At 39.5% G+C, this 18340-nt stretch overlaps 1 protein-coding gene across 1 annotated transcript in view; it reads left to right on the forward strand.

Annotated features, from left to right (window-relative positions):
* Positions 1–18340, forward strand: part of THEMIS (thymocyte selection associated) — a 70927-nt gene that overhangs the window by 17444 nt on the left and 35143 nt on the right. The window contains exons 3-4 of the mRNA XM_077781796.1: positions 2610–3068; positions 5748–6790. Coding sequence (XP_077637922.1) covers positions 2610–3068; positions 5748–6790 — 1502 coding nt within the window. The remainder of the gene's footprint in view (positions 1–2609; positions 3069–5747; positions 6791–18340) is intronic.

Below are 18340 nucleotides of genomic sequence, written 5' to 3' on the forward strand. Positions count from 1 at the left end.
ACTCATAGAAGAGAATAATGTTCCTCATACCTGTACATTGCCAAATATTTTCAAATGTAAGTTTTTTGCACAGTTTATGGAGGTTTTTCAGTATAATTCAGGGGAATTTGTGGGGGCCATACACTTGCTCCTGTATCACAGATGATGGGTATGCATAATTACTGCCTTCGGGACACACCATAAGTATTTGGAATATCCTTTTTAGTGAAGAATGTTACTATTTGTTTTCTCCCAGCACTGCCAGGAGGTGATACCCATCTTGTGCTTGCAAAGCACGATGCTAAAACACAGTTTGTCTTTTCCACAGTTTCATTTTGTTACTGGTGCCTTACCACAGTGATACTCTCTAAATGCTGTTGAACCTGTTTGTGTTGATCTGCAATGGTACACTCTAGTGGTTATTAGGACTGCGGTAGATAACTTCCTTGCTAATAATTATGTTAAAAATGGCAGTGAGAAACATTACAAAGATCAGTGGGAGAGAAAAGTGTGTTCACGTTTACTTTGTACATTCATGCATGTGCCTTCCTTGCAGCCCAGGAAAAAGCCTGGAGGTTTTCCTGCAGGTTTTCCTGCAGTGAGGACATATATGTAGAGAATGCACCGACACAAGGGTACTGACTTCACACAGGAAAAGCTGGCTGGTGTACAGACAGTTGTGAAGGCAGAACACAGAACTGCAGAAATAAGTGACATTGGCATAACTGGTGATTATTTCTGCAGCAGATCAAAGAGGCTCTTGCTGCTTAGGCTGCTGACAGGCCCTCAGACATGTTAGTTCCCAGAGATACTAGTGGCCACATGGGACACCCAGAACCAAACATGCCCAATCTGGTGATGAATTCAGTTAAAAGATACTCAACAGAGAGAATCTTAATTATGTCTCCTTTAACAAGAGTGATGCTAAAATTACAAAGTGAAAGTACAGGGTTCTGCAACTGTAAAGATTCACAGCAATCCTGTAGCCAGAACCACCCCCCCCCCTTTTTTTATTTTTAAGGCTGTTGTGATAGAAGTAATTATTTGATACATCCTTTTAAAGAAATACAATCTTAGGGACACTCTGAGACCATTCAGGGCCCTCAGTTATGTTGATTATGATCAGTAATGAAAGTCAGTAAGGGAAAAAGTTTGGAAAAAAATAAGCACCTTGCTTATTTTTAAGAGAAGCAATATTCCCTGATCCAATTTGTTAAACAATCCCACAACTGGGGAGGTCAAGCAAAGGAAGTGTCTTCCCAAGATCCAATTGTGTGTTCTGGAAGCATCCTACCTTACTGAAATCTAGGTATCTGCTGGAGCATCCTGCACTTGGCTGAGGACAGTTGAGTAGTATATTTTAAACCTTGCAGACCTGGCTTAAACCGCTCATGGGATTTGAAGCTTCCATAAAAGTGTCTTTAGTGGTACCAACCAGGCTCCTTGATATCCCATCCCATGCCTCATCAACAGCCAAAATGGGAGTATACTTTTACTGCAAAGTGCCCTTTTTGTGGTCCAGAGGTGTCAATAGCATGGAGGAACGAGGCCATAGGAGTTTTCCTGGCTGGATATGACAGACAAAGGGAGAAAAGGCACAGTATCTCCCAGGGAGCTTGGCTTCCTTGTCACTGTAACTGCAGCTATTGGTTTATTTGTGACTAGCAAACTTGGCCTAGAAATAACCTCTATTCTCACTTATATTCACTTGAAAGTAAGTCTTTGTCAATGTCTGTCTCAGGAAGCTGCACTACAATTCCATGAGGCAGCATTCACAATGCTGCCACGCCTTGTGAGGAACACAGCTGAATCACACAGTTCAGCTAAGACCTGCTTTTTAGTCCTCTCAGCCCTCCAGTTCGTCTTCCTTTATGAAAACCCTCACGCAAATGTAGAAATGTACACATTTTTCTTGCAATGGAAACTCCTAATGAGACAGATCCAAAGCGCATGATTAACATGAAGTAATAGTGTCCCTAGGAGATAGGGAAGCTCAGATACAGCTTCTGCCTTGCAGAACTTCAGCATTTTAATTGCCTCATGATGGCTGCAGTGCTGCAACACCCAGACTTTGAATTAATCCAGCTGGTGGACTGCACTGTCAGATACGCTAAAATCTATTTGCTCTTTCTTATCTGTAGGTGCTACTCTTTCATTCGGGATGTATCTTTATACACATTTGGTCTAGGAATTCCCAGTCTGTGTGTGGAAGGAACTACTGATGTTTAGACGAGAAACTTATCCTGCATGAACTGATCACATTAGTGTTGTTTTTCCTCATACCACATCAACATTTAGGTCTCAAAGGCTGGGTTTCTGAGAAGACAGATAGGAATTTAGTAAAATTTTTCTTTTTTCTGTGGCTAAAAAAATTTTACTGTGGACTAAGAATGCTGGATGTCAGATACACAGCAGAAAGGGTTAATTCCAGCTGCCTATACATTGCACTAGGCAGCTGATATTACCTCTGTAGAGTCATATTTCTGCAATTGAGCTATCATCTATGAATTATTTGATGTGCTTTGCTCCTCATTTTTATAACATTCAGTTATAAAAATATAACAGTCTAAAATTTGGCATGACTTTCTTTGTGTATTTCCCTTTTTATAATGCAAGTTTTCTGTTTTTAGGTCTTTATAAGGTTGTGGCAGATAAGACTCCATATATCAGCGTTGAAGAAATTGCAAGAAAAGTCTCTATTGGGCCAACAAGGTTTGGCCATCCTTCTTTCTACAGTGCCAAGGATATAAAATTGGCAAATTTCACTATCAAACATGATGAGCAGATCATCTTCAACTCTGTGGAAGAGGTCCATGGAATGATGGCTGTGAAATGTGTCGTGGTCAGAAATAATCAGTCTCATTCCTTTACTTTGCCCCTTTCACAAGAAGGAGAATTTTATGAGTGTGAAGATGACCAGATATACACCCTAAAAGAGATTGCAGAATGGAAAATGCCTAGGTGTAGAAATCGGATTGTTAAACTTTCCAATACTCTACACACATGGGACTCCTTTAATCCACTTCCTGAGAATTTTGATGGCTGTTTGATTCTCATGCCTGTCTACGAAGTGCAGGCAGTAATGAAATGTAAGTAAGAATTAAAATCAGTGTTCTGTTACACTTGGTGTAGTAAAACACAAAAGTACCCTTAAATACACAACACTTTCTTAAAATAGACATGAAAGATTCAGTTTGTTAAAAATTCCTTATCCGTATTTGCCACTAATGTTAGTTTAAGAGGAAGAAAGGTAAAAATAATATTTCCTTTAGTATTTCTTTATCATCTGTTAGTTCAGATTATTACCTTGCATTTCTTTCTGTTGTCATTTTGTTGATCACTACGATTAAATCCTCACTGAAAATATATTGCATAGTAAAAAGGCTGAGCTTAGGAATTCTATTCAGTGGCCAGATTCTCTTTCTTTGTGTCTTAGACTTTGGCCATGGAGAAGCCACTTGATCATTTATGGCTATGTATAGGAGTTAGAAAAAGAAAAGGAAAAAACCCATTTGAACATGTTACAATACACTTAATTAAAATTTAATTTTCAGAATGAGTATGTCAGAGAAAAGAAAATAATATTATTTTATTCTGCTGCAGAAACAAATATCAACAGAATATAAACACAAAAAAATCATGGACAATTTCTGAAATCTGTAGGTTTGAGGAAACAGCAAGATTAGAAAACCAATGTCTTTAAAAGTTTGTGCTCTGAGTTTTTATTTTTAAAACTCCAAAAATCTATGACACTAGTTGTTCTAGTTTTTCCGCCAAAACCTTGATGCAGCTGGCTTCTGATTGCAGGATAGTAGCTTAGCTGTTGGGAAAGTTTTGCTGCTTTTTGCATTTACTACAAGTAAACCAATGAGCTCCGTAGAAGTTGAATCCTAACAAAAATATGACATTCAAGGAGAAATAAAGCAGGAAATATTTTCAGAATTGAGCATTTTTCTGTTGAAATATGTAAGCAAATGTACAAAAGAGAAAGAAATAAAAGTGGACAGTGTTAACACAATATGCCATAGTTGTTATATGCTTATTGTAAGATATTCAGCTGTGCTTGCTATGTGATTTAATGTATGAGTTTCGAAAATATAGCTTCACAAGATAAACTACTCTGTTTGCTGTAACTCTAGCTAGATCCAAAGATCTAGCTCATCTCCTGAAGCTCTATTAACTCAGGTTTTTTGCTATATCCACTTAGATTTATGTGCAGAATCAATAAGAATTTAATACCCCTGAAAACCTTCAGAAGATTCAGAAATATTTAGTATTCCCTTGTCTTCCAATCAGTTATTCCAGTAAGGATTGTATTTATTGTTTTTATTTTAAGTTTTATGGTGTCCTCAACATTTAAGAAGCCTTGCATATGTCCTAGATAACTATTTAATACAAACTTGAAAAGTAGGCTTCATTGTACATGAATAACTACTTTCTTGTGGACCATGAAGAATGAATTTTCACCATTTTTAGGAGAACTATAAATAGATACAAGATAAAGTATGGGAATTACTATCCACTATATATAAAAAAAAAGATTCCTGATAACTGGGATAACTGATTACATTTTCACAGGCTGTGAGCAGGAATCCTCTATACTTATTATTAATAATGAACAAGTTATGTGTGTGAAACTCTCACAAATGCTCATAGAAAGTTTCATTTTCACCAGTCATTTTCCTTTGTTGTCTTTCCCTTGTGGTGTTAAGGATGTTTATCACCTCAAAGTGTCAATATGACAAAAGCAGAGTCAGAACAAACAGACCCTGAATCACTGTCACAGAACTCTGTCATATAAAATAAATCTGATACCAACTTTTCAGTATAAAATATTGATATGTCCTGCTGCAAGGAAGTATGAATCCAGAATATACTATCCCTTTCTGTAGGTCTATGCAGAATAAATCTTATTGAAGACAGTAATTAAATGTTATTTGCTTGTTAAATTTTACTGCCTTGGTCAGAGACCTGTGGTGTCACTGACTTGGAGCCAAATTCTTAAACAAGCCTTAATTACATAGTCAGCTTAATTCTTGGAAGATTTTAATTCAAAATTTTGCAACTTCATTTGTGGTAAAAGAGCTGTTGTTCCCTGTCAGGTTATTAAATTCACTGGCTCAGTTCTGATAGTGAATAAAACCATGTGATGCAGAAAAAGATGCAGCAGTTCCAGAGAGGAACATAATATTAAAATGTCTTAGTTCACAAAAATAACTTACTCTTAGTTGTACAAAGGCTTTGCCATTTTATTAAGTGATATTATTTCTTAATAATTACAGATGTTTAAATTATTCTTACAAATATCAAACTACCTTATTTCTCCCAGTCTGGCCATAGCAACAACATGTTAATGGATCCAAATGCTATTTATTTACTAAATTTTTTCCCCACTCCTCTAGAGAAACCCTAAATTGCTATGAAGCAAAAGAACAAAAATACAACTTGCACCCAAGAGTTTCAGAAGATAAACAACTGATGGAAGTGCTGTGGGGAAAAAAGTGAACTAGACTTTTCTTTTTCTTAAACTTTGTGCTCAGCTGCACACCTTATTCTCTCCCTTCATTTGTGTGGTCTCATGCATATCTGGTAACCATAGCTCTCAAATTACAATAATTAGTCTTTGGCTGGCCCAGTTAGTGGTGCACATTTACACGTGGACACATACACCTCAGGGGAGGTACTTTTAGTATCTGACAAACAGGACATGTATTTTATTTCAATGTCAGTTTGAAAACAAAACACAGTATATTTCTTTTTATTTTCAGTTCGAAAGGACATAGTTCATATCCTCTCAGATCTGGATGTGGAGGTCAAGGATGTAACAGACTGTTATGATATTAGCTCTTTCCTTCAGCCATTTTCTTTGGAAGATTTATTTGAGAGAACAAGCAAAGAATTTCCTATGGTTGCTGAGATAATGGAAGGGCCTTCGGGAAACCAAAAACCTTATAACTTATTGTCTACAGGGAAAGAGATTGTCATCTACAAAAAGTACCAGGCAGCAAGAGTCCTAGCCTCTGAGATGAGAAGTGATTCCTCTAAAAGACATTATTTAATCCCTATGAGCTACAAAGGAAAGTTCAAGAGAAGACCTCGGGAATTCCCAACTGCCTATGATTTAGATATAGCAAGAAGTCAAAAAGAACATCTTCATGTTGTAGCAACTAAAGCCTTTACTTCCCCTCATCAAGAACTCTTTTCTGTTTCAGTTGGAGATCAATTTCTAGTTCAACAATGCCAGACTAGTGAAGTTCTGTATGAGGGAAGAAAGAAACTCATAGATGTTTTAGCTTGTGAGCAAATACTAAGTGATTCATATAAAAAAGTGCTCCTCCCTATGTACATGGAAGGTGGCTTTGTGGAAGTGATTCATGACAAGAAACAGTACCACCTCTCTGAGATTTGCAAAGAATTCCATTTCCCTTTTAATGTCAAAGTGTCCGTGAGGGACCTTTCCATGGAGAAAGATGTCTTGGCTGCTGCGCCTGGTGTGCAGTTTGAAGAAGAAATCACAGATTCTTACTTTCTGATCAGTAGTGCCAGCAGTCCGTTGGAGAGCTGGGAGATTCCTGTGTATCGCTTAAACATGTTGGTTCATTTGCTCAGCAAAGATGTCCAGGCAGTTGTGCCGCCTGTGACTAGGACAACAGTGGAAGAGGTCAGTGAAGAGGAATACTATATGTTGCGAAGATATGAAAACCTAACCCTCCATCCACCACCCAGGCCTCCCAAAAAGCCAACAACAGCACAACCACCTACTTTTGCAGTGCCTAAGCAAGGTGTGTCTGATGTACTACAGGCTCCAAAGGTAAGGTAACCCATCTTGTCTTTGAATGTCTTACAACCACAGGTCACGTTCTGTGGGTTTAAAGTCTTCATTTCACAGTTGTATCCCTATGCCATGTACACAGATGGCTCTCAGCTCCCTGTAATGGGCAAATTAGCCATTACAGACAGGAATGGCTAAAATCGCCAGTGCGTGTTAATTGATCCATGAAAAACAACGGAACCATGCCGACTCACAGCAGAAATCTTGGCTGTATAATTTTGCATGGATAATCCTTTACTGCACCATTGTGAAAGTGAAGGGAGAGATTTGAAGTGCCTGTATTTAAATCCTTATTAAGGGGAAGCATATGTTTTCACGATGTAAAGATAATTTTGCTCAGCTGGAAATTGTGGAATTAAGGTCACAGAGAGACAGGTTGTATTGAAATTTTTGAATTCATTATTTAGCACTCACCCAAGTGGGAAATAGGTTTGGAAGTTTTTTAAAAAAATTAAGCAGTTCTTTTAAAATAGAATTTGATGTTAAAAAAGAAATGCCTCTTGCAGGACAATTTTCTTCATATTTAACTTACTAAGACAATGCATTTGTTCATTAATCTTTGTGTTTGGTCTGGCTGAGGTGGAGTTGATTTTCTTCACACCAGTCTGTAAAGTTTTGTTTTGTTTTTTTTTTTTTTATTTTTGATTTAATCAGGGTTGATAACACATTAATCTTTTGGCTGTTTTACAGCCATGCACCCACAGTGTCAAAGCCTTCTCTGTTTCCCAGGTTTCCCCAAGGAAGTTCACTGGGGTTAGGCAAGATATTGGGAGAGGACACAATGGGGGTGCTGGCCCCAGATGACCAAAGGGACATTCCAAGACACATAATACCAAATTCAACAAAAATAATTGAGGGGGTGATTTGCCTAGGAAGGCAGCCATAACTCAGAGACTGCAGCAGTCTGCTTGCAGGAGGTGATGAGTCACTGCCTTTTGCATCACTGTTTTGGGCTTTTTCCCCCTCTTTCCTTCATTTATTAAGCTGTCTTTATCTGAACCCACGAGTTTTCCTGCTTTTGCTCTTACTATTCTCTCTCCTGATGAGATCATCATCCTGATGTCAGGGTGGACTGAGCACCCTGTGTTGTGATTGCTGTGCTTTAAATACAATGTAACTCATTATATTTTGGGAGATTCAGAGGAAGTTCTTTTTTAGTGTGTTGGTATGACACTGAAGTTGAATTGTAGCCACTCTGAAAGGGCAGTGTTTGTGAGTTTTGGAGGTGTTCCTTCTCTCATTCCCTAATTCCAAGACCATGTGCACATCCAGAGCTCCACATAGATCCTGGGAGATGGTTACAACAGTCTATAGGAGAACTGAAAGGATAAGGTGGCTCCCTAAGATGTGGGTACTACCAAATAAAGATGTGTCATTTTCTCCTGCCTTTACTACAGAAATGTCTTTTCTTCTAATTTTTACAATGAAAATTGAGCAGCTTAAATAAGATATCCAGTTGTACAAGGAAGGATACATGAGAAACTTGTCCATGGAGTTAACAGTCAATCACCCTGGAACTGGCCAGGGGTAAAAAACTGGGGGAAAATTCCCTAAAGCTGTGTTTCTGGTCAATCTGTACCCTTGTCAGGAGGATTTAAACTTCCTGCAGTTACTGGGGCTGTGTGTGCAGAAAAGCAGGTGGATGCTGACTCCAAATCAGGCTCATACAGAAGATAATATTTCCCTAAAGTGAGAAGAGAGGGGTAAGGGTAGAGGAGGGATGAGCTGAGGTTCTTTTTCACATTCATGAGTGAGAGTAACCTTAGACTGCAGCTGTCCAGACAAAATAGATAATTTAAACACTGTTTCAGAAGATCCTTTTTAATTTTTTGTGGGGCAGGTGCCAGTTATAAATAAATAATAAACTGCAGTCAGAATGCTTGGAGTTATGCATATTGTAAATCTCCTCCCCCGGAAAGGTGAAACAAGTAAAGATCCTTCATTCACTAGATTAAGCATCCTGAGCTGTAACATACCATGTTTAAAGTCACACAGAATGCATTATCTTTTCTATACTGAACACCATGAGTCCTCTGAGAAGATGTGGATGGTGGTACCTAGGCCCTGCCTTGGCCCCTCTGCAGCATTGGGGGAGATTGTTTTCTTTCTAAATGTATCAGGAATGTTTGAGGGTTCAGAGAGTCAGAAACTGTGCCAAACTGATAAATACCCATCTTTGCATATTTTGTGACGGTGCATAGGCTTATTTGCATAAATAACAGATGAGCATCCTAATGAGCTGAATTTAAGCCTGACAAGGTGGCAGCCTGGGATAACCTTTAGTACTGCATGAGTTGCCACACCTCTCCTGCAGGCAGCTCCCTGCCTGGTGCTGGGGGAGTTCTGGCTGCTTGCCGGAGAGTGGTGAATGGTTTCTTTGCACATCAGTTAGGAAGCTCTGCTTGGTTTGGAGCTACAGGATAAAATGCTGCTGCTGCATGGCTCCACAGAAGAAATTGGCCTGGTTTTTGCCAGTGCCTGAGGATTATCTGCAAGTGTGGGTCATCTTTGGCTACAACTTGTGCTCTGATCACCTCAGCTTGCAGCAAAGCTGTGAGGGCAGAGAGGCTCCAGCTGTCTCTTCCTGCTGTTCTCTGACCTTGGTAAGGACACTCTGGGCCCAAGAGAAGGGCTGCATGCTTCACTGCATACTTTTGGTCATGTGAGTCACTGGATTTTATGAGATTTGCATCCAGCATGGACTGGACCTCAGACAAGTATGAGAACTACCTCTGCTTGTGTGCAAGGTGCAACGCTGCAGAGGCATAGATGTCTACACAGTTCAGCAAAGTCTCTCCTCTCCTCTCCTCTCCTCTCCTCTCCTCTCCTCTCCTCTCCTCTCCTCTCCTCTCCTCTCCTCTCCTCTCCTCTCCTCTCCTCTCCTCTCCTCTCCTCTCCTCTCCTCTCCTCTCCTCTCCTCTCCTCTCCTCTCCTCTCCTCTCCTCTCCTCTCCTCTCCTCTCCTCTCCTCTCCTCTCCTCTCCTCTCCTCTCCTCTCCTCTCCTCTCCTCTCCTCTCCTCTCCTCTCCTCTCCTCTCCTCTCCTCTCCTCTCCTCTCCTCTCCTCTCCTCTCCTCTCCTCTCCTCTCCTCTCCTCTCCTCTCCTCTCCTCTCCTCTCCTCTCCTCTCCTCTCCTCTCCTCTCCTCTCCTCTCCTCTCCTCTCCTTTTTCTTGTGTAAGAAACATCCAGACCACATATATTAACAATTTTGTATTACTTGCTAATTGAATTTAAAAAGACAAACCCCAAGAAAATGCATGTAAACTAAACAAATGAAAAAAAAAAAAACACCTTCTATTGACTGATGAAAATAATCTTATACTTCATACAGCAGATGTCTACCTGATATTACTAGCCTATAGCAGGTATTTATCCAATAACTAATACATCCACCCACAAGCACCCCCAGCTGACATAGGAATGACATAAGGAGTGACATAACAAATTGTATCCTTTGTCTCATGATGAAATGTGTTATAAAATTCACCAGACATCTACATTCTCTTTGCTAGAATCATTGGAATGAATTTCAGAGGGGGTTTTAACTGACATGTAGGATTGGTCATTCAGTTCCTGGTTTGTGAGCTTATCTAGAAAGCAAGAATGAGCCAATAAAATCCTAAAAGTTAATGCTACTGATTTGACAATGGAGCATCTCACCCTTTTGCCAAATGGCTCCCGGAAAGAAGTTGCTGTGGGAGTACTCAGTCAGGACCTTACTTTCTTGAAATGAAAATTCATATAAAGAGAACAACTCAGATGTGTCTGTTTTTCCACACATTAGAAACATTGCTGAAAATATGACAAAAGAAGTTTTCACTTAGTAGCTTCCTTGAAAATAGTTTTCTAAAATTTCCTTTTTCACCTGCTTGGAAACTTACTCTTTCCTCCCCTTCAAGAGTATTCAAGCAGCAAAAATGTTCTAGATATCTTTTTGCCTATCAATTCAAGCAGTAAATATCCTACACATTTAAGACGGTGTTAATCTATACTCCTCAATGTTTTTGTATTAAATTGAAACAAAGGGTTCACACCAAATATTGCTAAATGCAATCTTAATCAATGCATGGAAAGCCACAATTTAGCCTTGTACTCCTAAGACCATAAGGGCACTGTTTAAAGGACAAAAAAGACAGTATTTCACTCCTGATAAGGAGTAAGAGAGGTTAGCTCCATCCAATGCTATTATCAATGGTCTGTTTAGTCATGCATCTAACCTGAGCAACAGTAGAATCAGTAAAATATCCACCAGCAGGATTACTGCTAAATAACTTTATGAATGTGGAACTGGAAAAGTCAGTCACAAGCAGTCATCTGCTCATCTCTGGCAAGAAAGTTGAGAGAATTCCAGCCAAGGAAACTGGAATTTAATAAAATAGGAGCATCAGGGCATGATAGTTAATCGTCATTTTGTGCTAAGGTCCATTATCCTTTCAAAAGTCATTACAGTGCTAAGATACCGAGAACTTTCTTGCTTTCTTGCTTTTTATTTCAGAATTAAAATGAAAGAAAAATTATCACTTCCATCTGGCTTTGCAGTTCTACAAACTGAGCTATCGAAATCTGCCATTAACATATTTATCGCATCTGTCTTCACAGCAAAATGAAGACTTATCTGGAATTAAGTTGATAAGACATAAGCTACATTTATCAGCAAATGAATTTTCCTGTAATGTCTCCTTTCCTTCCTCATAACTATTTCTTTTCTGCTTCCAGAGCATTTTTCACATTTTTGGTTCCTGTATAGAGTAGATTTTACACAAATGTTTCTGCTGTATAGCAAGAAACTAACCTTCCTAAACAAAAGCATATTAGAAAATGCACACTGGACAGCCAGGAAAGAATAGGTAAGAACAGACTTCAGGCATTAACAATTTTTTGGCTCTAGAAATTAGGAAGAAAAAAGAGGTTCATTAGTGGATGCAGAAATGAGCATATGCAAACATAAGGAGGAGGGTTTCTCTCTGACAGGTGCATCATTGTGGTTGCTGATGCTGCACCTGTGCTTCTTCTTCCTCTCTTTTTCCTGTCTCCACAGAGGAGGATGTTTCCCACTCCCTGGAATTTCACCTTCCACCCTCTCTTTCTCCCTCATCCTATCGATTGTTTCCTCCCATCATTTTCCAGTAGCTTTGTAAATAGCATGTGAAGGCTGGAAGTACAGCTCTACAAATTGAGGACCACCCCATGCTGTCATTGTGGCCAATTTCCTAGTGTCTCAAAATCCTACCCCCACCACAGCCTCACCTGGTGAATTAAGCCCCAGTTCCCTCCAAGTCCTTGTGCTGCAGCTTCTCACTTCAAGAATCACATCCCCATTGTGCCATGGGTTCCTTTCCCTCCTAAAACCATCCTGTGCAGACATGTCTGATTTCCCCCAGACCCATGTCTTTGGGTCCCCCCATGCTACACTTTTCATGTGCCCTTCACCCCACCCCTAACCTATATGATATTGGTTCCCCAGTCACCTGTACTGCTTTCAACAGGCTTGTCTTTTCCTGTTCCTTGCTTCTTCCCAACACGTCTCCTCTTCTTGCTCTTCTCTCATGCAGTGAGCTGGAGCTGAGGTCACAGGCATAAAGGAGTGGGAGCTGCAGGGACATCTCAAGTTACACACAGGCTTTTGTTGCTTTTCCCAACAGCATGTATTCCAAACCTCAGCACAGGATTGCCTCCTGCTAGGATCTTAGGGGAAAGCAGTGTGTAGGTGCTGATAAGTGTCAAGCAGTGTTGGAACTCAAAATGTCCCTCAGACATTTTTGGAGGTTTCAGGCCTTGGTCAGAAGCATTTTAGACTCTGGCAAGCAGCTGGAAACAGCTGTGATTTTGAGTTTGAGCCATAGAATGAGTTACCAACTTTGAAGGTGGAGCAAGCATTTAGAAAGGGTTAGATAGTACAGTAGAAGCAGTTACAAAGTAGAGGGGAAAAATTTTTAGTATTGTACGGGGGGTTTTAGTACCTGTACAGGGGGTTTTTTACTTTGTACATGGGGGTCAGAAGCTTTAAGATGGAGGAAAGTGGGCTGATCCTGTTCCTCCTCCTTCTTCTTCCTTACCTCCATGTTCTTGGTGACTTGTGGATTGGTTTAGAGTAGAAAAGCACCTTGTAATATAGGTAGTAGGTATTGGAGAAAAATTGTAAACATGGGACACATAATATATCATATAAAAGATAGCAGCAGCCTGCATGGGGAGAGAGAAGACAGCAGACAGAGAGGATGTCAGGAGTGTGTGTGTGCCTCTGCCTGAGCTGCTGACCAAACAGTCACAGCCTGCGAAGACAATCTTTTAGATAACTAGCAATAAACTGTCTTGAGACCGAACAGCAAGAGGCTGCAGAGTCTTTCTTTGGAAGCACGGAGGAGAGACTTTACCACCACATGGGACCCCTGAACCAGGCCAGGGGCTCCCACAAAGCAGTTTGATTTTCTTGTTGGCTGGGCAGTCCAAGCTGAAGGATTTTATGTTGATGCTCTGTTGCAAAGATCCTTATAGCTGTGTTTGGGTCTGGGGACCTGTGACCATTTTCTGGAAAGCCTATCCACATCCTGGGCTGAAGTCTACACATGCGCCATCCCACATCACATCCTGGGGTTTTCCACAAAAGAAACAAAGCAATGCTGGCTGGAGACTAGGACTTTTGGGTACCCTATCGACTCTGAATGAACCAACTGGAAATGGGTTAGAAGAACTGGAAACCCTAAGGCCCAAGCTAGTGAAGGACTGGAGTTTTCCTGATATTCTCAGTACTCTCTTTTCTTTTTAAAAAATACTTTAATGTTAAAAAAAATTAACATTTCCACAGAGAATCGTCAAGTCCACAGTAGGCATTTACTATGGTTTGATGTTAGTCTCAAAACTAAAATACAGTGGGGAAGATATCAGTGTGCCTGCCAGAATATAACAGGCAGAATATAATTGCCTGAAGAAACAGCAGGGCAATCTGAGGTGTAAGTCTCATTGAAGAAAGGCATTAGTGATACAGGAAATGCTGATATAGTACATGGAATTAAGGAAGGTACAGATGAACATTTGGATATGCTGACTGATGAAAATGCCAACTGGTTAAAAGCAAATTGCTTAATTTAGAGCTAAAAATGAATTACTTGGAGAACAAAGAGAAAAGAAATATAAAAATAAAGAGGATGCCCAGAAGAAATAAAAAATTGAACCACATGAAAATATGGAACCCTTGATAAGAAGGAAAATCCTGAACAGAGTGTGTGAGCCAAAAGCCATTGATGTCAGCAAGGAAAGAACTGGCTGGCACATTTTTTTCCTGTCTCACAGAAAGCACATAACATAAAAAAATACACAGCATAACAAAATAATATCATTATGCATAATTATGAAGCAGGACAAAAAAAGTAGAAGAATAAATCTAAAATTCAAGGAACCACTGCAGCAGAATATCTCTCCAAAAATAGAATTTTTGGAGTAGGGGCACAGAAATGTCTTTTTTTTCAACTGCGGTTCCAAGAAGCCTGACTTCACACAAAGCTGATCTGCAGGCTGCATTTTATTGTTTGCCCTACTCCTCACATTAAGAAAATTGGAAAATTAAGTTTGTGGATAGCTAGCTGCTGATGCACTAGCTGTTATGGACTGTGATTTGGACTTCTGTTTGGAAATCTCTAAAGAGTTTTCCAGTTTAAAATGGCCAGAGATTATCCAAAGCCCAGCAAATTTCCAGCAGGAAGTGCAGTTCCCATACTCCTGCAATGTCCATCTGCAGCAGTGGCAGTGAGCAGCCAGGCAGCTCCCCAGGATGCCACAGAGCCAGCTGCCAGAGCTCTGGGCAACCCCAGGCTTTCTGCCTCTATCCCTGCTCAAACACCTTCAGGAACTTTTCTGGGCTCTGAAGGCCAGCTGGCCTGAGGTGGCTGCTGTCCCTGCTAGTAACCCTCTGCACTCCTTATTTGTGGGAATGGGCTTTGGGTGCTCTGACCACCAGATTAGGACTGGGAAGTGTTTGGAAAGAGATAGTTGGCACAGGTTGAAATTAAGTCCAGTGATGTTTTCCAGGCACTGTGTAACCAGCTAGTGTTGATATAACCACTGCTAAAAAACTATAGGGAAAAAAAAAAGAAGAAGAAGGAGTGTCACCCTGATTCTTAAGACTTCCTAAAGCCTTCTGAGTTTACATTCCTTTGGAGAACTTTCCCACACAATTTCTGTAAACAACGTATTGTTTACATTCTTTTATGGGGGTGGAGAACACTTGATGTACTGGTGGTTTGTCCAATGTCTTTGGAGAGGTGGCCCATTCACTCTCCAATCCAATGTCACCCTTGGGAAGGTATAAAAGACAGAGTCAGATAATAAACGTCCCTTTTTTACCTTGCAAGCAGCAGGTGGTCCGCGTTGTGCTTTCACGTGTCCCACAGCGACAAAGGAGCTTCACTGAAGTCACTTAAGTGTTGTATGTGGTCAGTGTAAGGGACAGCACTGACACTGCCCATTCACATTATGCATTCTTTCATGAAATTCAAGATTTGGAAGTACTGTCAGCTGAACATTCTGGTAATGAAAGCATCCCAGAAGGTTGGGATTATGCTTTGAAATATATGCCCCATGACAAGAAATGAGAAAGCTGCTGTCAATGTGACAGCAGGGTCACATCCTAAAACACCTGTAGACATGGTTCACATTTTCCAGAGAGTCCTTGCAGAGAGGAATTGAGTGATTATTGAGACACAGAGAGTGCTGTGGAGAGACTAATCAAATCCACTAAAATTTGTAATGACTGTCCAAGCCCTGGGATTTCCTTCTTTATTTTTTGAATATGTTAGTCCATAGACATGGCACAAAAAAAGTATGATGAGGGAGTTTTTAAGGGCTAAAAATTAATGTATTTATTGTCTATACCACAAAAATTAATTTTTTTCTTTATGTGTAGAGATTTATGTTTTACACTGAATTTTTCAAGGTATTTAACAATATTTTGGTCTTGTTTTGCCTCAGAACGCAGAACAATTTTACTAGTAAATAGATGTTGTGGCAGTATGTTGTGACATAGTGGTTAAGATTTTTTCTTTTTCCTTTTTTCTTTTTTTTGATACAGAATAACAAGAGCAGTAAAAATGCACAGGGTATTCAAGTCTGTTTTGATTCCTGTAATGCCACTGAAAAAACAGAGCAGTGATCCCAGGCTTGCAATGACTGTAGGCAGTGGCTGGTATCAATGGTCCACCTGAACTAGTGTGAAGGGGTCTAAGTAGAGGGTCACTTAATAGGAGCCACTGGGAAAAAAAAAAAAAAAAAAAAATTAAGAAAGCTCTTTGTTAGTTTGTGGCATGTTATGGACCATCCTGATGAAAAACACTGGTGATGAAAAACACTGGTGATGAAATCTACTTGGACCCCGCTTTAGTTTGGACTCTCAATTACCTAGAGTTGAGATTTGATTAATAAACTAGGATAAAGCTATTCCCAAACTTTAAATTTAAACTTTAAATTTAAGAGTCTTTGAAAAAGTATATCATATTTTATGTGTGAAATGAAGAAACCATATCTGGATGCTAGTTTTAGGGATCCATCTGTTTTGCGTAAGTGGTAAATGCATGTTCTGCAGTATTAATAAGGAAAAAATGGTTGAGTTTGCTTGTGAATTACTGTCATTTGAAGGGAAATGTGCCAAGCAATTGAACAGTAGCTCTACAAGAAAATTCTGGCTGTGTGAGGAGAGGAGTTCACAGGATATCAGTAAGTCTGGCTTACATAGCCACTTCTGTAAATGCTGCTTCAGTGACCACAGGCAAATCACAAAAATGCCATTGCCTCCAGGTACATGAAGAAACTGGCAGGTGTGAAGAGGGATTGTGGATTTACAGCTCATTAGTTACTTTATATGGATGCTTAAAGCTCAGGTAAATGCAAGATACATTGCCTCACTTTCAGTAAGGGTCAGAGCTACCTCACATTTACTCTGGAGCAGTAACCACACAGACAGTTGCCATGGAGTATTAAATGAGCTGTAAATCCATGCTCATTTACTAGGTGGCAACTTGTTCATATAGCTGTCTCCTCTGCCTGTGAAATGGGACACAATGCTTCATTTTCACATCTTGGATATTTGTATAGACAAGAATGATTTTTCTATGTATGCAGTATTTTATGAATTGGCTACTGCAATAGCAACAACAGTATTATCATAAAAATAATATCAATAGTGGAATTTCTGGAGATTAGTACATTTTAGGCTTATTTAAAGATTTTAGCTGGAAGTTAATCTACAAAAGAGGTGAAAAAAAACAAATGACAGTTGTCTAGGACAGATGGATTCTGAAGTGTGCGTATATGAAAGAGGAAGAAACAAGAAAGAATAACTTATTTAAGAACTTATACCATAGCAAGGTGTTAACCCTGAGGGTCACTAACACCTTTGAGGGATCTGTCTTTTGTTAACCACTTCATAGTTTATTCTAACATTAGACACAGGTCTTTGTGTTTGTCTTCTGCATCTGCTGTGGTATACTTAGTGTCTTTATCCTTGTCTTCACCAGTTGGCTTACAGAAGGTAGCAGCTAGTTTCCAGACAAAGAGAGTTACCAATGGAAAGTCAGATGTTTCTTATAATATCTCCATAAATTTCTCCATCTTGTGGGACTTTGGCAGATGATAACATTAAACTAAGAGTTGCATGTTAAAGGTTAGTTTGTGCAAGTACGAAAGGTGTCAGCAAGGGAAGAAAATGAGGAAAGACACAGCTACAGCACAGATAACATCTAGCTAGCTAGCTCTCTCTATATATCTGTATTTTATATTGATAAATCATAGGTGTATAAAAAGTAGTCAGACATAACTGATGATGTATAAATAAATGCTGGGCTAAAAGGTTATTTTTTGAAGTCAACCTGACACATCATTTATACTACTTGCCATGATGGAGCAGCACCTCGATTTGGGTGGAAGAGCGGATTAAGGAGCTAAGCTTTGAAGGTGAAATTGAGAACTAGTGAAACAGAAAAACAGAATATCCAGTTACATTCTATCAAACTGTGAAATGGGATGGGAAAGCAGAATTTATGTAGGATGGAGGGAATTTCATTTCTGCTACAAGAAGGCTGAGGGTGAGCACTTCTCTTTCTAAAAATGTTCTTTTGCCCTTGTGAATATCTTAATTCATAATGATCTTGCCCTCATTGTCTCTCATATAAAAGTGAAAATCAGTGATATATATAAAAAAAATCTGCTCTGAGACAGTTGAATGCATACATACATAGTGGTTAATGTGAAATATCTGTTCTTTATCTGTTCTTTGCACCTCGCTGAGCACACAGACCAGAGAGGTCTTGGTTTGCCTCCTACTTTTACTCTGTATCATCAACATTTGATGGTGTGAACACTCCTCCTACACTATTCATATTCCCTCTCTGTTCTCATGGTTCAAGCAGTAGGAATATGGATGCAAAAACATGGGAGCTAGAAGGAAAACAGAAAATCCTCAAACATCAGGCTTAGATTTTGCATAGGGTTTTTCATTAGTTTGCATCTTCAGAAAAAAATAGAGATAAAATCATCTCATGAA

This window comes from Lonchura striata, chromosome 3 (genome assembly GCF_046129695.1).
Source record: "Lonchura striata isolate bLonStr1 chromosome 3, bLonStr1.mat, whole genome shotgun sequence".
NCBI lineage: Eukaryota > Metazoa > Chordata > Aves > Passeriformes > Estrildidae > Lonchura > Lonchura striata.